The sequence below is a fragment of the Rhynchophorus ferrugineus genome, unplaced genomic scaffold (assembly GCF_030347505.1).
Source record: "Rhynchophorus ferrugineus isolate W39M unplaced genomic scaffold, kcgeb_rfMv2 rfM10, whole genome shotgun sequence".
Classification (NCBI taxonomy): Eukaryota; Metazoa; Arthropoda; class Insecta; order Coleoptera; family Curculionidae; genus Rhynchophorus; species Rhynchophorus ferrugineus.
Window position 1 is genome coordinate 27,616,357 of NW_027472589.1, and position 26,716 is coordinate 27,643,072.

The 26,716-nt window shown below is 34.6% G+C and overlaps 2 protein-coding genes across 11 annotated transcripts in view; one reads left to right on the top strand and one right to left on the bottom strand.

Annotated features, from left to right (window-relative positions):
- trio (trio Rho guanine nucleotide exchange factor) overlaps window positions 1-26,716 on the top strand; it is a 379,571-nt gene that overhangs the window by 229,038 nt on the left and 123,817 nt on the right. For all 10 annotated transcript variants that reach the window (XM_076416297.1, XM_076416301.1, XM_076416300.1 and 7 more), the window contains 7 exons: window positions 14,397-14,645; window positions 19,721-20,329; window positions 20,385-20,637; window positions 20,692-20,833; window positions 20,887-21,120; window positions 22,915-23,789; window positions 23,849-24,190. In XM_076416297.1, the coding sequence (XP_076272412.1) occupies window positions 14,397-14,645; window positions 19,721-20,329; window positions 20,385-20,637; window positions 20,692-20,833; window positions 20,887-21,120; window positions 22,915-23,789; window positions 23,849-24,190 (2,704 nt within the window). The remainder of the gene's footprint in view (window positions 1-14,396; window positions 14,646-19,720; window positions 20,330-20,384; window positions 20,638-20,691; window positions 20,834-20,886; window positions 21,121-22,914; window positions 23,790-23,848; window positions 24,191-26,716) is intronic.
- Window positions 13,423-18,015, bottom strand: LOC143203956 (uncharacterized). Its single transcript, XM_076416317.1, has 2 exons — window positions 16,303-18,015; window positions 13,423-15,875 (listed from the first exon to the last, which is right to left on the bottom strand). The coding sequence occupies exon 2, from the start codon at window positions 15,534-15,536 to the stop codon at window positions 15,033-15,035; it is 504 nt and encodes a 167-aa protein (XP_076272432.1). The 5' UTR covers window positions 15,537-15,875; window positions 16,303-18,015; the 3' UTR covers window positions 13,423-15,032.

A 26,716-nucleotide genomic window follows, 5' to 3' on the forward strand; every position in this document is an offset into this window, starting at 1 on the left:
GTTATAAAGCCAATTTGGACCTATGGGGTGCTAATATGGGGTTGCACTAAAAATTCAAATCAACTAGTCATCCAACGCTGTCAAAACAAGGTTCTTCGATTGATTACCAATGCCTATCGCTACGTAACCAACGAAGAACTGCACGATGACCTGGAAATCAAATGGATTTGCGAAGTTATCCAAAAATTCTCCTTAAGACACGAAAGAAGATTACTAAATCATACTAACGTGGAAGCAATACAACTAGTGGATAGCGCGCAGAATGTCAGGAGATTGAAGCGAACCAAACCTTACGAACTTATATAAGGTGTATAGGTTTAGTGTAAACTATAGCACTCGTCTTGCTTGTGAATTAACCCAAATAAAAATGAAATGTGGTAATAAATTAATTTATAATTAAGATTGTACTAAGCATATCTAATAAAGATGTTATAAAAAAAATTCCAACTCGACACTTGTTGATATTGGATGTTATTTATCTTCTAATCAACAACAAATAATTCGAGGACTATAAAACAATATAGGGTGGTATAAATCAATACCCCGTAAATTACGTAATATTAAATAATACGAGAACTTCTAGGGTTTTAATATATTAATCGATAATCAATTAGTAGCAACAGGCGTCGGATTGAGGATATAATTGAATAATATAGCATCAAGGACTAGCTCATGTACCAAATTTTGTTTTAATTAATTTATATTTGTATTATGTTGTTTTGTTGTTTTTAACATTATACGAACATGCGTCAATACTTGGTTCTTGTTTGTTTTTGTATTATCATTTCTCTATAAACATGATGAATTAATTTTGAGGTTTTTTTCTCATAATTAAGTTTTTTACATTAATTAATTTAATAGTCTTCAGTGTGTGTAACAACCGCTTTTCTTTCTCTTCTTAAAATGGTCATATATTTTTATACATGAAATTCATGACGGATTTCAAAAGGATTTGAAAGAATATATATTTTGTTGGCTGATAATTTCAAGTTCAATGATTTGTTGTTGACTACCTGCAGCTGGTGGCTGATGTAGTGTTGATGTATTTTTATAACGTTAGTTGAAATAATGGATTATACCCAGGAATGTTCTCTTGCAGAATTGACACACTAAATTCTCTCTATAAATGTAATATTTATTTTGATAAATTTATTCAAAACTAGCTGACCCGGCAGACTAATAAAAAAAGTGCTCGGTATGAATGAATTTTTATTATTATTTTCGATTAATTACACATGAAGTTTCATACATAAAAAAAAAACAGAGTATTCCAAATGAAACGATACTGGTACTGTGATATTTCGTTATTTGCAATGGTTACAGCGAAGACGGCCATATCGCTACGTTTGTTAACATATTTAGATATATACTTTATCGACTTCACGGAGTTACAATATTCCACATTGATGAGTCTCAAAAGCTTTGGATAATATTGGCGAGTATGGCACGATCCAACGATTGTCTACATCAACATTTCGTCCTCTTACCTTCACAACTACCGATCGCCCATTGTCCGCCACTAATCGCCAACGATACAATTGGTATCCATCATTTCCTGTTATGGTTTCAGCAGTCAGGTCTCTTGGGTATCGCTTGGAACACTTTCCGTCAATCATACAGGGTGAATTGTAGTTGAAAACTCCGCAGGGTCCATGTATCATATGTTTGGTAACTACTGCATGCAATTTAGGGTCAACTGTGGGAAAGCGGGCATGAAATTGTTCTATATAATATGTGTAGCTTCAAATGGTATCATCTGGAAACAGCTGTTATATTCTGAATGTTGACCAAGAAGTGCTTAGAATCATTTCCAATGTCAAAAACTAAAGAGCGTAAAGGATCTGGTGGTGGGACCAATTGTGGCAATTTTACTTTGCCTCCAGCACAACATAATCCAGTAGATTCACCACTGTATTTTAATTCCTTGCAATATTTACAAATTATTGCGATTTCCCCAATTGTTACCGATTTGTCGGTACAATAATCTATTGCGGCATCATAGTAGTATGTAGCTCGTTCCAGGATCACAGTGTCTGCGGAATCACTCAATTTCATGATGTCCTGCTCGCTGTTGTGTTTGATGTGCACGAACTCGTTGCATTCTAAGCCTATGTACTTGATTGTCACTCTCTAAGGAACGCGATTCTGACATAGCAATACGACTATTTTCTTGATCTGTCTCTCTCTGGTTATCAGTGCGGTTAGCACGTGAGGTAGCTCTTCGTACATTTGATTGACTGCGACGACCTAAATCAGGTCGTCTTCTCCTCGGCCTCGAAAATTGTAATTAATCAAAATGAGAAAAGTTCCTAGAAAAGTCTTTACTTAGCAGTAAAGTGTCACTATCACAACAACTCAACAAAAAAAAGAGAAAATAATTTGAAATGTCACAAAGGATCACCGTAGTTGAGAAAGTTCTCGCGCACGTAGATTGCTCGACATCAAAGAAAAAAGAAAATTGTTGTTTTGTTCAACTTCGATAATTTTCATATTTATTCACCGTTTAAACCTTCCCTGGACTTCCACAAATAATTCAAGACCAAAATTATCCAAATCGGTCCAGTAATTCTCGAGTTTTAGCGAGATTAAGGAACAACGATTCATTTATATATATATATATATATATATATATATATATATATATATATATATATATTATATATATATATATATAATATATATATATATTATTATATAATATATATATATATTATATATATATATATATATATATTATATATATATAGCACTCATAAATGGCATTGATAATTAATTAATTTCTGGTTTTAATATGTACAATGTTCCATATCAAAATGTAAACAAAAGATAGGAAGATACATTTTATTATGGCCCATCAGATATTCCCATTAAATCACGAATCTGCTTGCAATTTCCCATTTAAGAGAAAGCTGAGGCATTTTATAAACGTTTAATATTAAACACGAAGATTTTATTGCCTTTGAACTAGCATCTTATATCGGTTTCTCGACCAGAAATCGAATTCCTTTTTTTTTCAACCAACTAAATTCGAACTCGTCTACAGACTTCGGGCTGGATGATTTCGTGGCGGGGCTTCCCAACGTGGCACCCCAACGACAACAGCAACGGAGCAGACAAGCAGACGAAAAAACTGCTGCCCACGCCATTTAATTCTGCGGGTTTTGTTGATTTTTAATCTTCTCCAAGGGCGCCGCTCCGTAACGTATTTTTCTTTGTCAAACTGCTGCCGTTCGAAGACGATGTAAAAGGGCGCTAAATTATTCAAGGCATATTTCGGTTTTATTTATTCTCTTCGTTGTTATTCATGACGTTTTTTTTTTGGAGCTCTTATATTATCAAAAATATCAAATTAAAACAAAGTTGTATTTGAACGTAATTTAGCAAAGACAAATAATTGACACAACACTCAGCAAATATTCACTCTAACACATAAGGGATGGACAAAATAACATGATTTGCTTTTAAAACAGCTGCAATTCTCCGCGGAACAGATTCGTAGAATGCGTGAAGAATGTTTAACCGAATGTTGTTCCATTCTTGTACCAAAACATCCTCCAGTTGCTTCAGTGTTGTTGGAGATGGAAATTTACTCCTCACTCTTTACTCTAAAATTCCCTATCACGGTTTAATTATATTGAGGTCGGGCGATTATGCTAGCCAGAATAGCCAGACGTAACATCATGATGCTCTTCATAGCACCTGGACCTGTTTGGCTGTGTGTATGAGCAGCAGTGTGCTAGTAATAGTGAGAACGTCATCATTGAGGACGTCGTGACATTCATTCGTAGTAGTCTGGTTAGTGAGGTGAATACTACGATATTGTTGCTCAAATCATAATAGAACCTTCTCTATGCTTGACTGTAGGCTTCGGATCGTAGGCTTCTTTTGGGCTCCTCCAGTCTGTTTGCAGGAAACAATGTAAACGATCTTCCAATCATCAAGTATATCTATGATCGTTATTCACCTCTTTTTGGAGATTCTAATGTGGACAAAACCACTTCTGGTTATTCTAACATCGATTTTTTTAAATAAACACATGTATTTCATTCTAATTATGTACTGTTTAAATTGCAATTAGGAACTGCTTCTTAGTTATACAAAACTCTTCCACATTTGGGTCTAGAGAGACTCTATTGCCTATCGCCATATCTGGAGAAAGCGATGGATGAGGAAGCAATTCGAAGCCCATTGTCTTGGTGAAGCAGCACTTTCTTTTTCTTCAAATGCGGCCGTTTTCGGCGATTTCGTCCCTCAAATGATTTAATAACTCTATGTAATTGTCGCTGTTGATAGTTCTTCCTTTTTCAAGATTGCATGAGCATCCCAAAATACAGAGGCCATAACCTTGCTAGCCGACTGTTGCGTTTTGCCACGTTTTGGAGCGGGTTCATCGTGTGCAGTGACTATCGATTGGACTTCGGAGTGAAATGATCGAACCATGTTTCATCGATTGTCTCATATCGACGCAAAACGCAAATACTCTGGTTTATTACGCTTGATCATCTTCAAACACTGCTCCGAATCATCAACTCGTCGCTGTTTTTGATCAAAAGTGAGCTCGCGCGGCACCCACTTTGCACAGAGCCTTCTCATACCCAAATATTCGTTAATGATCTGATGTATACGTTCAGTTGATATCTCTTGAGTGTTTGATATTTAATTCAGTTTCAATTTACGGTCATTCAAAATCATTTTGTGGATTTTTTAACATTTTCGTCGGTAACAACCTCTTTTGGGCGTCCACTGCATTCACCGTCCTCGGTGCTCATTTCGCCACGTCTAAACTGAGCATACCAATCTTTGATGGTTTATTTTCCTGGGGCAATGTCTGAAAACTCGGCATCAAGCCAAGTTTTTGCTTCAACTGTATTTTTCCCTTCAAAAAGCAATCTTCATCGGTTTTCCAAACTCTTTGCTATGAAAATACAGTTTTTAAAGTTTCAATCTATCAATTCTTGAAGTTTACCTAAATACATGATAATTTGAAGATTTAAATATTTTTTTATACGTAAGTTTTCACAAGAAGTACCATTTGTTAAAGTACTGTTATGTTGCATAATCGCTTTATCATCTTTCTTCTTATATAACTACATTTTTTCTTTATTCTTCTTTCTCGTTTCTTGAATATTTTTCTTTGGAAATCCCATCTAAACAAATCAGTTGCAAGTGTGCTTAATAATCCTCTAGTTCTTCATCTTCGAACAATTTTTGTTGCTCAGGATATCCTGTATTAATTGTATTGAACCTGTGACAATTCCAAGACGTCCCAACTAAGAGTCCTCACATCTCCCATTCTCATAAGTTCCAGAAACTTTCTCTTTAATTAACAAATTTAAATGAAACTTATCTCAAGTGTATGTCTTATTAGTGGCTAATCCATCTTTCCATAGACACCCAATCACTTTTCTAAAGTCAGCTTTTCACACCTACAAGCCTTTTGTGAAATAGATAAATAAATAAGATACTTTAAGCTTTATTCTAATATTTTTCTGCTATTAAAAGTAACAATATCTGATATTTGTTGTTTAGACTTTGCAGTAACCGTTACTTGTAACCGAATTGTTCGCATTGCAAAGTCATAAGAAAAAATCGTGGTATTGATAGCTGCTACTATTCCAAATATTAACGGCATCCAGTTAGACCAAGTTCAAAAGTTCTTAGCCAAGCTGCAGAAGCTTTTGCTTCTCTAAGATGGTACGTGTGGAAAAAATGAAATATTAATAATGAAGATGAGACTAAAATGTGTGTCATTGTCAATCCTTCTGTATGTCGCCAAGATTTGGACACTGTTACACTCTGATATGTTCTCATGAAATGAAATCTTCATGTTCATCTTCAAGTTCGTATTAAAAATTAAGTTATTTATTTAAGATTCGACAATCAATGCAAAGTTGAGAAATAAATCCAAAGACGTAGATTACAGTGATAATTGTCCAATAATAGGTGAACGAATCACTCAAAGGCTGTTGCGAAATAGGCCTTTGAATGGAAGATATAACACTCTCGCTGAGCACCGACTATGGGTGATTATCATAATGACTAATTCTGGTAAGTGACGTGGATGAACAAGCTGGTAGGATTACAGTACTTGTAATTTTGCTATTATAACCAATAATTTGGTGAAGGAACATTTATATTTTTTATTTTTTTATCTTCAGCGGATTTAAGAACTCTTCTTTGGGTAGCATTTACATGCCAAGAGGCAACACAACATTGAAATTTAATGATTTCATCACTAGAACCACTGTAAATGATTGTTGTATTATAGGAACGTAATTTATAAGTCAAACCTGAAATTGCTTATCGAACACCATATTGTAACAATCGAGAGGTTTTATAAAAAGAACTTATATGGTAACGTGTACTAAGACGAGTTTACCAGCCTGAGGCTATGGACTAGAATGACTCACAAAGGTTCTACTCGAATTCTTCATATGATTCGGTTTGTTTTTTTTCTCCTTACGTGTATATGTTGAATTAAACGAACACGAGGAGAGATATATTGTAACGAGTATATTTAACCAATCGGGTATAATAGATTTCATTTGGACTGACCGAGCGTGACCACATTGTGCGCAAATAATCGATTTCATATGCAGTAATTCAGTTTCTACGAAGTAAATCGTATCAGGTGACTGTATTATTGTAGCTTTGCAACAAAGAGCGATTTTGATTAGATGGGATGATGATGATGATCATTAAATACTAACGGTGTAAGGTTAATTTCGAACCCAGGGCCTAAAATAAAAAAATATATTTAATAAAACAATATAACATCTTAAATAAGTAAAAGCAGATATCAAAATAAATCATATAACGACTGCTCACACAATAAATGGCAAAATAAGTAAAGCAAATAAGCGTGGGAGATCTTGATGTCGAGGTGGTCGGGTGAGAGTTATGAAAAACATATAAATATATATAATATTGAAATAAAACTGATATTTATATATTGGCAGCTAAAAGTACGGGTAATGAGTTATTCTGGCGGCTTATAGTACTAATGAATAATAGTACCAATAAATAAATATACCGACCAAAACCGATAATAGATGGTATTGATAATATCAATAACAGACGATGACAATGGTAATCAATATCAATAATTGGATAAGCAGGATAGTTAACAACAATCTTACTCCATATTAGTCAAAAACATTGACGGACAATCATAACATACAACGAACAACAACGATAACTGATAGCAATGATAAACTATGCTAAGATGAAGTCAATGTGCACACGGTACGAAAGGAAGGTAACGCACGACGTACCAGCTTACACCCTAATACTAAAAATAATACACGAGATCCTGCCACTAGGTTTAGTAGTACTCGCTAGAGTAAAAATACAATCTCTTACTTATTTATATACTTAGTTATGTAATTAATTAAATAAATAAATAAGCAACGTTGGAATTGTGCATTTACTTCTTCTAACTCCAACTATGATGAACATGCAATGCATACAAGGGAAAAAGCTAGAAGCTCATACGCTAGATACGCTGTCACCAAGAGCCGACAGGAACCACCTTTTGGTAGCGTTTATGTATGCTTCATATTGTCAATAAACTATAATTACAGCATATAACCATAACAAATAATATATAATTGACAATAGCGATAATTAATAGCAATATTAGGATGAAATGTGCACATGGTACGAAGGAAAAGTAACGCACGACGTACCAGCTGATGTCCTAACGCTCTCAATAATGGACGTGCAATGAGATCAAGGGAAGAAAACGCGCGAGATCCTGTCACTAAATTTAGTAGACCTCGCTAGGATTAAGCTAAAAGCTCAAATAAATAAATGAGCGATACTCTTGATATTGTGCACTCACTTCTCCAACCCCAGCTGAACGTGCAATGCGCACAAGGGAACAAAGCAAAGGCCACACACTAGACACATTGCCACCAAGAACCAGCAGGAGCTAGTTTCGATGGCGTTTATGTATACTTCAAATTATCCACAAATCATAACTACACATCAGTAACTTTGGCCACTTCGGAATTAATTCTTATAAAATAGTTATAATTTATATTTACAGTTGAAACCATAAAACAATTATCTATTAAATTGAAATTAATAAATGGAGACTTAATAAGTAATAAATAATAATTTAAAAAAGAACAATAGAATACTCTGTGAAAAAATTCACCATTTGATATTCGGCGGCACAAAACACAGTAAAATAAAATGAATAAACAAAAGGCAGGTACCCTGAACGTAGTATCTTCACAAATGAACTCTTATGAAGTTTTAACGTACCTTGGACATGTTACGATATTACATCTAGCAAATACAGCACCCGAAAAGACATCAACAATGTTATCATTCATGGTAATTATTTCTATTGCTCAGTATTTGCAAAGGCGACAAATTCTACAATTAAAAAGAAGCGGCAATCCCGCCTAGTTCGTTTATATTATCGTTCAAACCTTAAAAGAAAAGATAAATGACCCAAAATTAAAAATCTAAAATATCCAACCACCAGATAGAATTCTAAGTACCATAGATTTTCAAATATCCAGACCAAAATATCCCCTTAATAAAATTTATAAAAAAAAATTATTATATTTTAGAGTTCTTTTTTCTAACAAATAGGATTTATTTGGACTGGCTTAACGTGGGCTACGAACCACGGTCCTCGGCCTTAAACCTACAGACTGGCACGTGACCAACTTAGCGATATCCCAGAAAACATCCGGTCTTACCCAGCCTGATTACTGGTCCGACTTGGATCATTTTCATCAACATAAATTAACGATAGCCGGCTTGGTTGGCGCAGTAGTAAAGGCGACAGGACGGTTCACCTACTGTTGCGATAGTCGCGGGTTCGAATCTTGCTGGGACATCGTAAATTTATGAGTGCAAAATCAGACAAGGAAAATGATCCGAGTCACGCCAGTAACCAGGCTGGGTAAGACCGGATGTCTTCTGGGATGATTTCTAAGTTGGTCACTCGCCAGTCGGTAGGCTTAATGCCGAGGACCGTGGTTCGGAGCCCACGTTAAACTGTAGGTCCTGTCCAGATAAAGTTGGTAAAAGGAGACTTTAAAATATATATTAAAAGACATTAATTTACGACCATTTTGAAGATATGAGAAAATACTAGACTAGAATACCCCCTTAATTAATAGACGATATTTTTTTATTGAGATAGCAAGTGGTTTCAAGCAAACATTTACTACCTTAATAATTTTTTTTTCTATTATTTTGCAACGGCCGTTGATTATTTCGAAAATCAAATAAGATAAATCATTTTTGACAGCAACTGGCGCCCCAACAATCCTCGTTTACCAATTCATCCGCCATGACACGTCATTATTTATCGTCGCCCATTAGACGAGGCCATTCTTATTAAAACACTTTTTTCGGTCTTTTGTCAGTTTGGATCGCGACCTGAGGTCCACCAGGACGTCGGACGTATTTTTTTTCCTAGCGACGACGGCAACAAAAAAAAACTGCCGCCCGTATGACACCGGGACGTGGCAGGAATACATGAAGAGAACGCGGAAAAATCTCCGCCCGGAGGGTCGGAATCGCAAAAATCACGGCCCTCATCAATCATCTCGTCGGCATTGTATCCAGTTTTGTGCCAAACGGTCATAGAGGTCACGCCTGGGAAAAAAACCAATGTCATCCGGGGGTTTTATCGATAGAAACATTTCCTGGACCGTTCCTGTTCGAGTTTTTCGATAACATATAGTATCGGTCGAATATAGAGGAATCCTGTTCGTTAGTCTCGCTAAAACTCTGGAACTCCTGGACCGATTGTACCAATTTTGGTTTTGAAACATTCGTGGCAGTCCAGGGAAGGTTTATATCGAAATATGAAATAATCGCAAGGAGAATAGTCAATAAGTGTTTCTGGAGAAAAGTTTCGCAACATCCAGTACTAGTATCGACTTTCTAGTAATTTGATTGGTTAGTTTACAAAGGCATTTGATTAGTTCTTAAACATATTTTACCACCCAGATACGTCACGTGACACCATGGCATCAGGTGACTAATCCCTGGCCTCGCATTTTATTGATTAAATAAACTTAAAATAAAAACCAAATTTAATTTCACAAGATAAATTTATTCATAGAAAATAGAAAAAGTTTAAATCTAGGTATATAACTAGGAGGACCCATCGGCCCTAACTCAGTTTCCGGTGAAATAATGTTTATACATGTCACTTCTGTATGTTTTAATATATGCACTTCACTACACAACACTACACAAGATCAGATGGTTTGATTTTTTTGAGTCTGTGTCCTGCTCTGGTGGTATCCAAAAGTTGCAATATTTCAATATTCCCATGAGAATGGAGCCTTTCCTCATACCCTGTGGTTATCTGATGATTTCGATGTCGGTAGTCAGTCCTGTAGTATTTGGGTGTGCCCACAATGTCTCAGGACTTTGTTCTGAAAAATTTGTATTTTGTTTATGTTATTATTTGCAGAACATCTATGTAATTTTCTTCTATTTAGCCGGTATATTTTCCTATATTTCAATTCCAGTTCTTTTATTTTCTTCTTTATATGTTCCTTCCAGCGAAGTTTTGCATGAAGATTCATTCCCAGATGTTTAGCGTTGTTGCTATATGGAATGATAGTATTATTTAATGTTATCGGTGCTGGTACGATCTGATTGTAGGTGAACTTCACATGCACAGATTTACTTTCGTTAATTTTTATTTTCCAGACTTGTGTCCAATTATTTATATTGTCACTTGCCTGTTGTAATTTTCGTGTGGCTTCTTCACTATTGTCTCTGACAGCTATAATCGCAGTATCATCAGCAAATGTAGCCATCATAATATTCTCCATTTGTGGTATATCACAAGTTTAGAGTAGATCATTTAGAGATATACTAGAATATAATGTCATTACCGTATCTTCGGTCCATTCTGGGTATTTTGCTATCAATGCCTTGTTCAAATTGATTATTTGTTATTGGTAGGGATCACTATTAGCTGTTTCATCAGGTTTCAACAGTTCATAATCAACTAACTTTTTAAAATAATAATAGACAATATATGTAAAATTTAAGACAAAATTTGTATGATGTTTTTATCAATAGTAAAAAATCACAAAAACACGCTTGAGATAAATTGATAATATCGAACACTAAATAAATGAGAAATGACACTCTAACATCGCGTTAATATATAGAATGATTATACCAACTTAGAATACCTTAGCAGAAATTATCCTCTTTGTATATTCACCTGGAATATATAACAATGTATATTGCGGTTTTATACAAATTTGTGGTGAGACAAAGTGGTGAAATCAATTTGCAATTTATCTAGTAGACTTTGTTTTTCTACAGTAGAGTAATTGTATTAAACTGCTTAAATACATTAACATGTCTAATTTTGGTAGTGTGTAAGTTTATTTTTGGGAAAATCCTCATATATTAAAATTTATTACAGAAGACGACTTATTTGAACGACGTTTTATTGCAAAAAATTACTTTATTGTAAAAAGGTATTATTACTATGACAATGCTAAGTTATATGTTGCAAGAGTTTTAAGGGATGTGCTGCATACTCATTGGGCATAGGGTTTCTTCGAAATGTTGAAGAAGTAGAAAGACGAATCAATGATTAACTCGCCACTTTTTCCGCCATTTATTAGCCTTTTTAAATTGAATAATATGTGTCTTCTATATGATTACATACACATTCAACTGAATATAAATAATTCAAATATACAATTTCTTTTGTTTCTATTTTTTTATCTATTCTTAACTATAAATAATTACTGACAATATGGTGAAGGTAGCTAATATTTTCAAAGTAATTAAATGTTAATTTATTATTAAGTAATTTTTCTCTAATTACTGATTGAATTCTTTTTTTTTATGTATATTTAATATTTCATATACAGATATTTTTATCACTTGACAGATTCCCGATTCATTAAGCAAGATTAGCTAAATACCCCGTCATCCATCTCAATTGTAGGTTATAATGAAAACATCAGGTTAGACCAAAAAAAAAAAGAGCAAATAAAACTCAAAATAATCAAGCAACTTTACTGGTTAGTTGGAAGATACTCTCAGCTTAACCAAAAATCAAAGATCACGATCTTCGTTTATCAGTGAATCAGGTCAATAAAGCCAATTTTGCCATCTGGGGTGCGAATGTGGGGTTGCACTAAAACATCAAACCAACTAGTAACAACTACACGACTACCGAAACAAATGTCTGCGATTAATTGCCAATACTTCGCTACGTAACTGTTACTCTTAACTTTAGCTTAAGTAATTTAATTTTGTTTAAATTTTAGCTCATCTAATTTAACTAATAAAAAATATATAATATATAGTCTATTCAAAGTTTTTTAGTAATGCATCATGGATATTTGTGACGTCGAAATATTGCAATGTTGCCACGTCAACTCTGAGTTTTAGTTCAGTTTGTTTTTGACATACAAAAAAATTCTAATCTAAATAAAATAATTGAACAAAGATATTATGAAATATAATTTATTTTAACGTTATAGTAAATCTAATACATATATTATCGAAGGACTTAAAACTACAATTAAGGCACAGCTATAATAGTTTGTAGGTTAGATTTGTTTTGTTTACATTCAACTTTTTTCCACATCATCCATGAGGTAGAGTTCCTAGGCGTGTTTTTTTTATGTAGTGGTAGGCCCCTGGAGGCCTAATCCACCTAATTAACAATTGTATATCTGGGAAACGTATTTTACTATCATTTGAGAGCATATTTATTTTTTTCGGTTAGTTCTTGTTTCCTTCAATGATATGTTTACTTGTCAAGTCATCTCTTGGTATCAGTGTATATTTTATTTCTTCTTCTATTATCTGTGTATACCATTCTTCATAAAATTAATCACTGAATTCTGTCTAATGCATTTACCATATCTACAAAACAGTTAGTAGTCATTCTCTCCTCATACGTTGTAACCTAATGCTCATGTTTAATTTTGAACAATTACAATCATATCTGTGCACGCAAATCTTTCACGCCTTACAATACCATTTTCTACAGTTATATTCGATTAATTATGCGCATACCTTTAGTTGTTTCCACTCTCATCACTCCGTCCCAGGAATTTCTAGCATTGTACAGCATTATCACATATCCTGAAAGTTTCCTTCAGTCACTTTCTCTTTCCCACTCATTGTCCAATTCAATCACTAAACTGTTAATTTCTAATCTGTCTGAAACATGTTCACAATTCCACCATTTATCAATTACTTCCTCTGTATGTCTAATCGAGTCCATCCAAACCCAAGGTGTTATGGTTGACAATGCATCTTTCCACATATCCAAACAGTTTTTGATGGATTATCCTTCTCGACGAACAATAAATCTGCAATTAATTATTAATAAATATAATGATCAACAAAACCTAATCGAATGCTATTGTAACTTTTACCTTTTTCCATCAATTTTTGTTGTCTTTACAGTTTTTTTGTTACCGTCTTGCCAAGAGTGCCACAATGAACCATTTTGAAATATCCAAGTTTCATCAAGATACACAAATTCAAATAGTTTATCTTCCTTGGTCTTATTTTATGCCTTTTAAAATTTCTTTTCAAGGTAATGTCTGAAAGCTCTATTAAACCTCTCCGAATCTTTACACCATTTAAACCCTATGCCCTGTAAGAGTGTATAAAAGGAGGTCTTACTTCCCTCAAATAGATGCATGTCCCTAATTCTTTTATGTATACTTTTCAGACAGACAGTTTTCTCTAAAATAATTTTATTAAATTATGTTTATATCGATAAAATGGTTTGTGTACTTACTGTACTTATACATTTCGTATATTTGGTCTCGAATAGAGCCAATATCAAGATGGTCAAGATTTGTCACCCACTTTGTTTGTAGACGGGTTTTCTTGGGTGAATCTAACGTATTATTCTTCATTTTGTAAGCGATGTTATTCACAGTTCCTACGCTAATATTTAGAGCGACAGCAACCCGCTAAAAACATTTTAAATAAAATCGTAGGGACTTATATTATTTAATATCATCAATAATTACCATCTCTAACATTTTTGTATGTCAAAGCCAAACTGAACTAAAACTCGGAGTTAATTCGGTAACATTGCAATATTTCGACGTCACCAATATCCATGATGCATTACTAAAAAATTTTGACTATACAAGTATTTTTTACTACGGGCCCTTTCGCCATTTCTTCAAAATATTGATTTGCTGTTTGCATTTACGGAGATGTTCACACCCTACAGGAATTTCACCAAGCATAAGTCACCATCTGCATTACGAAGCGTTCGTTATATGCGGTTAACAATTTCAACAAGAACCTTTGACCACAATAACCGATATACTTTTCCGTATAATTTTATTTTTGGTCTATGTTGGTATAGTTTTTCACTGAAGTCGCACGTCTAATTTTAGGTCGGTTAGTGAGATGGACACGACCGGATCAGTGAGCGCCGTCGAATCAGCTTTGGACCGTCTATCGAAGCAAAGGAACGACCTGGAGGAGCTGTGGGCTGCTAGGAAGCTGCGGTTGGACTTGTGTCTTCGCTTGCGCCTGTTCGAAAGGGACGCCTTGGAGGTGTCCTCTCAGTTGGAGATGTGGAGTGAGGAGTTGCAGCACAGTGAACTCACCAGAGATATTGCCAAAGCAGAACAATTTTTAAGGTAAGATGTTTCTTAGATTTAACTGCATGGTTGATCCGTAACTGGAATCTTTATTTTGCCCAACATAACTGTAATCCTGAGATCATATGGACTATCCATTTAAAAATCTATATATTGCCTAATAAAAATAAAATTAATAACTTTTATTAACGAAGACATACTTGAACGATATTATTTTTCAATATTAATTCCCTTCGTATGTAGGATTATTTAATACCTAACTTTGGCGTTCTATATAATAAAATAACGTAAAATAGGATTTAGAAATACGTGTTACGGGGTTTTACGAGGGTGGTTCAAATATGATCGAGACAAATACTTTGACACGTTTATTTACTATTGAAAAAATTTACAAAAATTTACAGTTATTCTAGGTATTTCCCTTCACTAGTTACGCATTTTGCCCATCTTTCCGGAAGTTTTTTGATGCCGGTATCGAAGAATTTCTTGGGCAACTTGAACTCCTCTACCTCGTCGTCGATGTTGAATCTTTGATCTCTGAGGGCTTCTTTCAGAGGTCGAAACATGTGGTAGTTGCAGGGTGATACATCCGGACTGGTTGGGCGGTGTTACAGTACCTCCCATCCTAATTTCGATATTGTATACCAATACTGATGCCGAGTTCAACCGAAATGTCCTAAATATTAATCCTACGGTCCTCCGTGGGGTATGATGCTGGTTCGATTGACGATCCTGCGGCTCATTCTTGACGGTTTCGCGGCCATCCTTGAATGCTTTGGCCCATTTAATCACGTCAGCCCTACTCAGGCACCCACTACCGAACTGATTTCGCAAACGCAAAATAATTTCCGTCTCTTTAACACCTTCCCACACGAAAAAACGAATGACAATACATTGCGCTACGGCGGTCTGCACTTGAGGTTCACACATGGTCGTAGCACGCGCTCCCGACGAAAACTATGCCACACTGTTCGTGAGGGCCCAGCTATCACATACTCAAGTCACGACCTTCAAAACATACATGCGCGTCATCTACAGCGTTTGTCTCCATCATATTTGAACCACCCTCGTACGTATCTTCTCTTTAACAACATTAAGGACTCTTTATGAGATAAATTCGCAAGCAAGCAAGGAAATTGACATCCTTATCTAAAAGTATACAATTATATTATTATTATTTCACACTTGCTATACATCAGTTTTCTTTCTACATATCGTTTACAAATGAAGCTAAGCATCTATCGCACTTCTTCGATTATTTATCTCGGTCTTGAGGCCACCATAAATAACATCTACCAATTTTTCATGTGATTCACTTTGAGGGGACTATATAGGTCGCTTTTGATTTGTAATTTTCTAAATATTCTTTTATTTTTTGTTTGGTTTGGTTTTACAAGCTAGATGAGTTATAATGTTGTGGCTTCTGACTCTGGAGCTACTGGGTTAGATTTTAGACCACTTGAATTGATTCTAACCTCTATAGTAAATAGTACTTGATTTTTATATCGTCATAATCATCTTACTAAATACGTACTATATTATTGTCAGATGAAAAGTCACTTGAATCAAACGAAATTTCACTTTGTAAATGTTCGTTGCCGCTTATGTCTGCTAGTTCACTCCACATAATGGGCCATTCATGTATTACGTCAGACGATTTGAGATGGAGGTTCGATCATGCCTTATTTTTTCTTACAATGGGATGGAAGTGGAGCTTGATATTTCTTACATAAGATCACAAACACTTGTACAAAACTACTTTTCTACAAATTGTTATATGCACTGATAAGGAATGATATTTGTAAAATCCTTCCACATTGATTTTTTGCTCCACTTTGCCTATTACGGTGTGAAACTTTACTCATGATTCCCGCTCCAGAGGATGTTAAGGCATCCGATCACTTTACATCTTTGTTGGTTCGACAATCTTTAAACATGTTGATGCCCCATTCAAGACTGTTCCCTACGATCTACTGTCCATCAGTATCAGATGCCTTCATAGGAAGATTTGGTTCAGTATGCTCTAAATGCTTTGAGCGACGAAAGGGGCAGTGTAACTTCGTAAAAATCTCCATGGTTGTATTTCAAATATTTAAAAAGAAGGAGCTTAGCCGTAACTGTGTTGAATGGGTGAACGTCGACGGAAACACAATCTCGAATAACAAAGTAGAAGCGATACCTATTATCAGAGATGTTCCAATTGAAAATCAACATTTGAGTCCTTTTAAGAGCAGTTTCTCGAACAATTTGCTTATGATACATACATACATAATTTCAAGCAGCCTGTAGTAGTGATGTTGGTATGGAATTACCTGGTTTAGCGATCACAACAATTTCGTGTTTGTATATGTACAAGTTTTGCTATACTTTCTGTTGGCAGCTCTTTAAATACTTCACTACTTATAACATCGTAACATGACACCTTTTTGACGCCAATTCATTGTCTTTCAAAGGCTGTGAAGTAACTCTCCACCCAAGGAACAAAGATATATTCGTACTGAGTTCGTCGTATATATTTTTGTATTTAATACAAACCGAAAACGAAATTACTTTATTGCCAAATATCTGCTAAAAAATATCATAAAACCGTAATTATTTTATTGCTATTTTATATTAATCAATATTCATGCATTCTATAATAATAAAAATGTTTGTCTTTATTAGACATCGACAGAAATAGATGATATTCGCATGGAGAAATGTTTGGATAATATGATGGGTGCGGCGTAACCTCCCATCCTGTTGTCGCATGTCATGTAGTAGTAACAACATTCTTTCAGTGATAAGCACTTCCACGAAGTTTCTAGCTAATCAATCAATCAATTTAATCAGAATAGTCTCGCGAAGTAATTGATATGATGCACTTCCACGTCAACAAATACACCATTAAAAACGCTATTTTATTCAAACACCTTTTATTTTCCGAAATTATTTAAAAACTCAGAAAATAAAACATAAGTTAATAAAGTTTCAACAATTTTCAATAATTCATTAAACAATTTTTTTATAAAAGAGCTGAAAGAGATGAATAAAAATAAACTAAACCAAGGCATTCAGGAATACTTAGAAAATATGACACCAACGCAAAAGGCCCCAGCGGCCTAACGCTTTTATTAAAATAAATGAAAATAATTGGGCTAGAAGCAATAAAGAAATGGCCGATATCTCAAAGTATGTAAAAAATGTCTTTGTTTCCCAAATTCGCCATTTCAAATGGATTTACCACATAAAAATTCACCGTTCAACAAACAATAACCAGAGAATTTAATTTTAAAAAAGCTTCTGGGTATCTGGGAAGAATGTAAAATTATTAACATTCATATTTAATGCTATATTATGAATTAATTATTTTCCCAGCATCTGGAAAGTAGCTGAAATAATGATTCTCAAATCATTGAAAACACCAGAAGATGCCACCTCTTACCGGCCTATAAATTTATGACCGATAATCTTGATCTTTTTCGAGAAACTGTACATAAAGAGGCTAAATGATAAGAATGAATAGAAAAGAGAAAGATAATCCTAAAACACCAATTTGGGTTTGGCAATAGGCATGAATTCAGGATTTCCACAAGGCGGTGTACTGGATCCAGTAATATATCTTCTGTACACAACATACGCAGACGACACGGTAATCTTACAAACACACCTAAATTAAATACAAATGTGGCTGAACACAAGGTGTATTAAAGCCAACGACACAAAATCCAGTCATATAACTTTACGCCCCGTAGAAGAACATGTTCACAAGTCTATATCAATATCTGTCAACTTCCGCAAAAAGAGATGCTAAATATCTTGTTATGCATCTAGATCAAGGCCTAACTTAGAAGAACCAGATATTCGTGAAACGGAAACGACTTGGACTTAAACTCAACCAAATGTATTCGCTTATAAGGACGCAAATCCAAGTTATCATTAGATAACAAGATATTGCTGTATAAATCTATACTCATATACTCAAGCCTATTTGGTCATATGGAATCTAACTATGGGGAACCGCTAGCAAGTCTAATATATCTATCAACTAAGATTCCAAAATAAAGTGTTGCGTGCCATCGTCGATGCATCGTACCGTGTTTCAAATGAAGTGATACAATATTCATTTAGATCCAAGCACTTCAAAAGAGTGTCAGTGCATCCCATTGTACTCGCTAATCAGCTAAATATACGAAGTGACAGTGAAGTGGCTAGATTAAAACCTTTAACATCATCCGTTCTGGTTATTCGACAGGCTTTAGAAATAAGACTAATTAATTAAAATAGTATTTTATACCGAAGATCACTCAATGAAGTGATTATCTACATGCCATTTATATATATCACTACATAGTATAAAACAAAGTCGCCTTTTCTGTCCCTATATCCCTATGTGCGCTTAAATCTTTAAAGCTACGCAACGGATTTTGATGCGGTTTTTTTCAATAGATAGAGTGATTCAAGAGGACGGTTTATATGTATAATACATGCATAATATACTAAGGCAACATTGCTAATTTTAGAGGTTTCTAACGTGATGTCGTAAATTAACCTATTTTTTTAGGCTTATTTAGCAATTAGCAAAAACGCTGCCTAACCCTACGAGTTAGATCAAATTAATGTACTACAGTATTGTACACCATAAAAAGGTCTACAAAAAAGTCCGCGATGGTATATGTTTATCTTTTAGGGATAACCCACATTAACCATTTTTATTGTTTACTTTTTACGTGAGAAAATGGCTTATTTACGAAGCTATTTTAAGCAATACGGCATTAATCCTTATCGAATTAAGTACCTTAAATACAGTGTGCAATTAATATAGATCAATATGGTTCCTTACAGCATGTAAATTAAACAAATATTTTCGGAGATATTACAAATTTAAAAATTGCGTTTAAAAATGTGTAATGTAATAAAAATTGTATACTACATATATATACTATACTACATATACAAAACTACAAAACTATGATTAGTTACTGCTATATAAACATAAAACCGTAATATTTTTTCGCTACTATATATAAAACGACCAGCATTTTGTAATATTATTTTGCCACAAACATTATTTTTACAAATCGTAGTAATATTACCAAGCTAATAATAATAGCAACTCATAACTTTCTTTTTAGATTACATAATGAGAGCGTGTCCCAAATGCAGAACACTACCTATCAGGTACTGCAACAAGGCCAGGAACTAGTACAGGTATTCGAAAACTCGGGTATCTGCGTCATGGCGGACTCGCAGTACAACGCGCAGACCCGAGTACAAGTCCTCTTGGAATTCTTGCACGATCGCGAGATGGACCTCGAGGACCTGGCCGAGGTGAAGCGGGTCAAGCTGGAACAGTGCATCCAGCTCGGCCAGTTTCAGAACGACGCCAATCAAGTCATCAGTTGGATTCGGAACGGCGAGTCGATGTTGATGGCCAGCTTTACCATCCCGAATTGTTTGGCCGACGTCGAACTGCTGAAGAAGGAACACGAACAATTCCAGGTTGCCATAGAGAAGACGCACACTTCCGCCGTTCAAGTGAGATATCGGGCCGATGCTCTCATCAACGGGAATCATTACGATCCCCAGAGCATCCGCGATATATCCGAGGAAGTTACGAAACGATGGCAGCAACTGGTGACTTGCGCGGAAGAACGACACAAACTCGTTACGGCCAGTTTGAACTTTCACAAGACTGCGGAACAAGTTTGCTCAGTTCTGGATAGTTTAGAGCGCGAATACAGGTAAGAAAGAAATTATTAATAATACGTTCTTAGAAATGATGATTTTAACCCTCAGGCGAGATGAAGATTGGTGTTCAACCGGCCAACCCAACGTGGACAAAGCGACAAGTATTTCTCAACTCATCAACAAGCACCAGGAACAAAAGGAAGCGTTTTTAAAAGCTTGCACTCTGGCCCGAAGAACCGCCGAAACCTTTCTGAAGTACACAACAAGAAGCCTCCAATTCTACAATTTTCCTAATACCGGTACTCAGCATGAAAACAGAGTAAAAGGCATCTTAGAAAAATTGCTTAGCCAAGAAAATAAGGTACGTTTCAATTGATATTCGTTCATTATGATATTGTTCTTAATCATTCCGTAGGTTCTGGAACATTGGACCCAAAGAAAGAAACGTCTGGACCAGTGTCAACAGTTCGTATTATTCGAGAGATCCGCTAAACAAGCTATTGAATGGATTCACGATACTGGAGAATGTTATTTAACGACACACGCCACTAATTTAGGTATAATATCAAATCAAAATAAAAAAGGATATTTTTTAAAACCTCTGTTTCAGGAAATAATATTGAAGAAACCGAAAGCCTACTCAGGGAACATAACGAGTTTAAAGGAACTGCCAAAGAGACTCGCGAACGAGTCAAATTACTGATACAGCTGGCAGACAGCTTGGTAGAGAAGGGACATGCTCATGCCAGTGCCATTAAGCAATGGGTTGCAGCAGTAGATAATAGATATAAAGACTTCAGTTCACGTATGGAACAGTATCGTCAGCAATTAGAAGAAACACTTGGTATGTATTTGAAACCAATTAAGTAAAAAATATGTACTTTCTAAACCTTCATGATAATAGAATAGTCACCATATCGTTTCTGTTGTTAACTTTTATTAGAGTTGTTTTTAAAATGCAATATTTTATTAATTTACCTTTTAATGCGAACTATTAAATAAAGCCCCAATGTTAATGTAACATTTTTTGCAGTTTCTGTATATTCAGTCTTAATGCCGATCCAAATTTCGTTCAGATATATACCTAAATATGTTTGTTAATGATCTTGATTACATGGTTTATACCTGATTCTCATTTCTGGTGGTGATTCAGAAATCAATCAATCAATTTTATCAAAAACTTCTTTCTGCTGCCTGATTGTTTGATGTTTGTTAATATTTATAGAGAGAAAACTTCAGCAAACTATTGCTTTCCCAAAACGTTCAGATGTTCAGTGCGGCGTACCCTCTGGATGTTTTGAATTTGATTTTTTCTATCATGAACAACTTGAACTTATGCGATCGTAGAATAATTATAAACTTGCTAAAAAAAGACCCTTAAAACTGTCTTATCGTAAACATTGTTGTACAGCAACAACATTCAATGCTGCTCTTTTCCAGAAGGCAATCTGGATATATATATATATATATATATATATATATATATATATATATATATATATATATCCAGATTGCCTTGTGGAAAAGAAAAGTTTGGTTGCAAAAAATATAAACATAACTATAAACAAAGTTATTAATTTTCCTTGGAAAAGTGTAGTAATTTCGATGACTTTAAAAAAATGTCTAGATTTTAAAAGCTAAAGCTCATCATATTTTTCATTGAAAATGGTTACAGCTACACACTTATCTTGTCTGATTCGGAATCTTCAGTTCGTCACAAAGTTCATACAAACAGGGTAGAGTTTTGCGTCTCAAAAGCTAATGGGTTTTGCCATTGTATAAGGAATTATACGTATTGACTATCCATTTCTTTGCGCACTTTTAAAACATTTTTGACTTCATGAAAACTAAAATCAGATGGAAAATCAGAATCATTTTTTACTTAAGACGTCTTTTATTTCATTTTATTGTCCCTACATATTTAAATTAATTTTGTGTTATACATTTAACAATAACGAGGGGGAATCAAATATAAACGGTAATTTTGTATAATAAATCTATTGATCAATGGTATACACAAATTAAACATTTAACATTATTCAATGTAGTCACCTCTGTGCTCTACACACATTTCTTCTTCATAAAAGTTTTGCAGGCGAGTTGTCAGCTAATTGCGCTGCTCTACTTCATTGCTTTCAAATCTTTTGCCCCCAAGTGATTCTTTCAAGGGCGCAAACAAAAAATTATCACATGGTGACAGGTCAGGGCTATAACGAGGGTGCTTCTAGGGTCTCCGACCTGATCTGCTTTTGATTTTCGCCCAATAATCTAAACAATCCTTAACCGGCAATCACCTTCAATAAGCTCTCGAACAGCACGGATGTTGTCATTTGTGAGACTTGTTCTTAGGCGTTGATCATGATCTTCATTTTCGACACGTTCTGACCCGTTTCCCCCTCCTTATAAACCAAAGAACACTCAAGCATCGAATCCTCTAGATCGGAATTACGTGCTAACCTTAATAGTAAAATTACCATTTATATGAAAAATCCCTCGTATGTTAAATTCACAAGTGCAAGTATGAATATAATTATTTAAAACAAAAATAGATATGTTTTCGGAATCCTGGTGATTTTTTCACTTTCTGAAACTGTGCTCAAAAGAATTACTAGTTTGCTTATTATTTTTTCTTGTTCAGGTATTCAAGAGGAGGAATCCGAAAAGAAAGAATTGTCCATCGACAGAAATTCCGATCCCAGCCTTGAAGCTAAAGTAAAGGAAGCGGCAGCTAAGGACCTAAAAGAGTTAAACGAAGAAAAGCGTCGGTCCGCTCGACGAAAGGAATTCATCATGGCCGAACTGCTTCAGACCGAAAGAACTTACGTCAAAGATCTCGAAACTTGCATCAGATGCTTTCTGAACGAGACGAGAAGCAATAATGGCATCCCCGTTGCCCTTCAGGGCAAAGAGGACATTATTTTTGGTAACATGGAGGAGATTTACAATTTTCACAACTCGATCTTCTTGAAAGAGTTGGAAAAGTATGAAACCATGCCCGAAGATGTGGGCCATTGTTTTGTTACTTGGGCTACCAAGTTTGATATGTATGTTCATTATTGCAAGAACAAACCGGAGAGTAATAGTCTTCTGGTGCAACATAGTGGTACATATTATGAGGACCTGCAGAAGAAACATAAAGTCGAACATCCAATAGCAGCATACCTCATCAAACCTGTTCAGAGAATCACCAAATACCAACTATTACTGAAAGATCTGCAAAGCTGTTGTAACGAAGGACAAGGAGAAATCAAAGATGGCCTTGAAGTCATGTTGAATGTTCCTAAGAAAGCTAACGACGCCATGCATCTGTCACTTTTGGAGGGTTGCGATGTATCCAGCGACAAGTTAGGAGAAGTGATACTTCAGGACGCTTTCCAAGTATGGGACCCTAAGCAGCTCATCAGAAAAGGACGAGACAGGCATATATTTCTTTTTGAATTGTACCTCTTGTTCACTAAAGAAGTGAAAGATTCAGTTGGAAAAGTCAAGTACATTTACAAAAACAAACTCATGGTATGCCGCCATAAATTATTATCAATTTACCCATTTGAAACCAAAATTTCCACTTTCAGGCGTCAGAGCTGGGAGTGACGGAACACATGGAAGGTGACGAATGCAAATTCGCGGTCTGGACGGGCCGAGCTCCGATATCCGATTACAGAATCGTTTTGCGGGCATCTAGCTTGGAGATCAAGCAGTTGTGGGTGAAAAAACTGCGCGAGGTGTTCCAGGAGACCTATTTCAGTACTGCCTTACCTTTGACGTTGCCTAAGAGTCCAGCCAAACTGAAGACCCACAGTCAGAGGTCCAGTAGAGATATGGAGGAGTGCAATTCTTTGGACGAGAGTGTCGAGAATCTGGATAGAAATTCGCTGGCGTCCTTTGGTTCAGGAAACACGACAGATTCTGATAAGGTCAGTGCTTAGTATTGTGAATTTATATTATCACTATTTATTTATGAACAGAAACAATTTTAATGAATTAACAATATTGTAATATTTTATGTCTTAGGCTGAATTCAAGGTGCAAGAGGATAAATCCTAAGATTGTGACCTTTAAATAAAATAACAATGAAACTGGTACATTATAATTATCATTTTTAAATATTATCTTGTGAATATTTTATTCATATTCTGCTTATTGTTCCAAAAATGCTTCACTGTTATATATTATTTACTGTAATAATGGAGTGATGGACATTCTATGGTAACTCATGAAACTGTTGATACATTCTGATACCACAATTAACTGAAAACTTGTTAGTAATATTGAGGTACTACATGTCTTAGTCTGGATTAAACCATAAAATTTAATATACATTTTTATATTTTGGTAAAACATCATGTGTGTGGTGTATCATCATAGTCAATGGTTCAAAAATAACTTTATATACGTTTTCATTCAGTAGATGCCACTACACAAATTTTCACAGCACCTATAATGTACAGTGTAGTTCACAAAAAATTATCAACTTAAAAATTGAGAACATTTATTAATAATTTTTTTTTAATGTATGGTAATTTTTATAAATAACTAAATCATTTCTAATTATATCCTTTGATAAGTTTTCATTTTCATGTTAATGATGATTAATGAAGTACTGAATGCAAAGTACTGAATGTAAAGAACAGTAAGTTTTCGAAATCACATCAGCTGCTTTCTAACTCTGCCCTTCAGCTCAATAATGACTTGAGAAATTCACTCAGGCATTGCAGAGCTAACCTTAAGAAAAGGGCTTAAAAGCTTAAATTACCGATATATTTTACCTGGTGGAAATGAATTCAGGTCGTCTACTCGATTCGTCGCAGAGTTTTCACTGGTGTTATTATTGGGAGAATTACACAACGGCATTACTGATGTAGCAATAAATTAATTATTTAAGTTTTAGTGCAAACTATATTCGAAGATGAACAATATGTTTTGCTTCTATTGTTCATAAATTTATATGTTCACTTGTTCATTTATGTTTTCTCTGATTAATAGAGAGCCATTGTGCCTTTCAGCAGATGCATTTCTTAGAGCTAGAATAGCACCTGCCTTTAATTATAATGAACTGTTTAGAACAGCCTGTTGAATATTTGGGCATATCAGTCAGTAATGAAGTTTCCAACAGTACTCAAAAGTTACTCGGAATAGTTATCGTCGTTACTTATCTTAATCAATAATTTATTTTCTACTGTTTTACGCTAAAGTCATTTTGAAAATGGATACACATATTAACTGTTAATAATAAAAATTTTATATAAAGCATAGAACATTTAAAGTCTTTACAAGGTACCAGCTTAAAGAACTACGAAACCAACATTCTAGTTGGTAGATTGGTAGTTGTTTTACTAGTTAATTATTCCTTCTAATAACCTGTAGAGATTCAATTTAGAACTTCAAAACTTTTCTTTTGGGTCATAGAATGTATGCACTTCTCACACCATAAGTGCTGCAATATTTTTTTCAAAAATGTAGTTATTTCAATCTCCAATATTACTTGAGTGTCATTACTCTATTTATAAAAGTAATAAGGTTAGTTCTTAATAAAAATACCATTTTTCTATGTCAATAAATCCAAAATAACATTTTTCTTAAATACCACTTCCAAAATACCACTTTTCTTACCACTTCATATAGTAGTAAATATCCGTTTTGAATATGATTTAGTTAAAATCCATTGTTATGTGGTGTCTACATCGGGAATGGAGTTGACATTGTTGCAATCTGCAAACACCACAGTACTGATTGTAATATGCCTTGTTCTGACTGTTGAATAAAGCCTACCTTACACCGTCAATATTGTTGAAGAAATATTGATAAAATTGATAAAAAAATTAAAACATGAGTAAGGATTAAAAATAAAAATAATTTTACTGAAATATATTGGTCAATGTTGATATTGACACCATGATATTGAACATGTAAGGGGAGCTTTAGATTAAGAAAGAATTTTTATTGAAAAAATTATGCGTAATTGGTGATTTAAAAATAATTTCTCCTTTATACTTTAATACACGTAAAATATTATATATATAATATAATATCATATACCAAAAGTCATTAATATCTGTGTGCAACATATGTATAGTAACTACTAAATATTTAAAACGAGAAAATGGTGTTTACTTTATAGTGATACAATGGCGAATGCGACAGGTCTTTGTATTACTTGCTAGACTTACGAGGAATATTGTCGAGATATACGTTAGTGTTACAGATTTTATCAGAGTGTATAATGTTCTAATCATGTTTTTCAAATAGTCTGTATTAACTCAAAGCAGTCAAACCACAAGAGCAAAACACGATGTCCGTTTATCTGTTGTTTAACAATTGTTGCTTTCTGCGTTTTATTGGTGTCGTTTTTGCGGCGAGGGCGAAACAAGGAACGGGTTTATCGATTTCTCACGCTCTCCGCATTCTTCCAACTTCTATTTTTACATCGATTCGAGCGATAT

What these genes read in the sequence shown, in the direction of transcription:
- LOC143203956 (XM_076416317.1), bottom strand. Translation starts at nt 15,536, where the DNA reads ATGTGTGAACCTCAAGTGCAGACCGCCGTAGCGCAATGTATTGTCATT.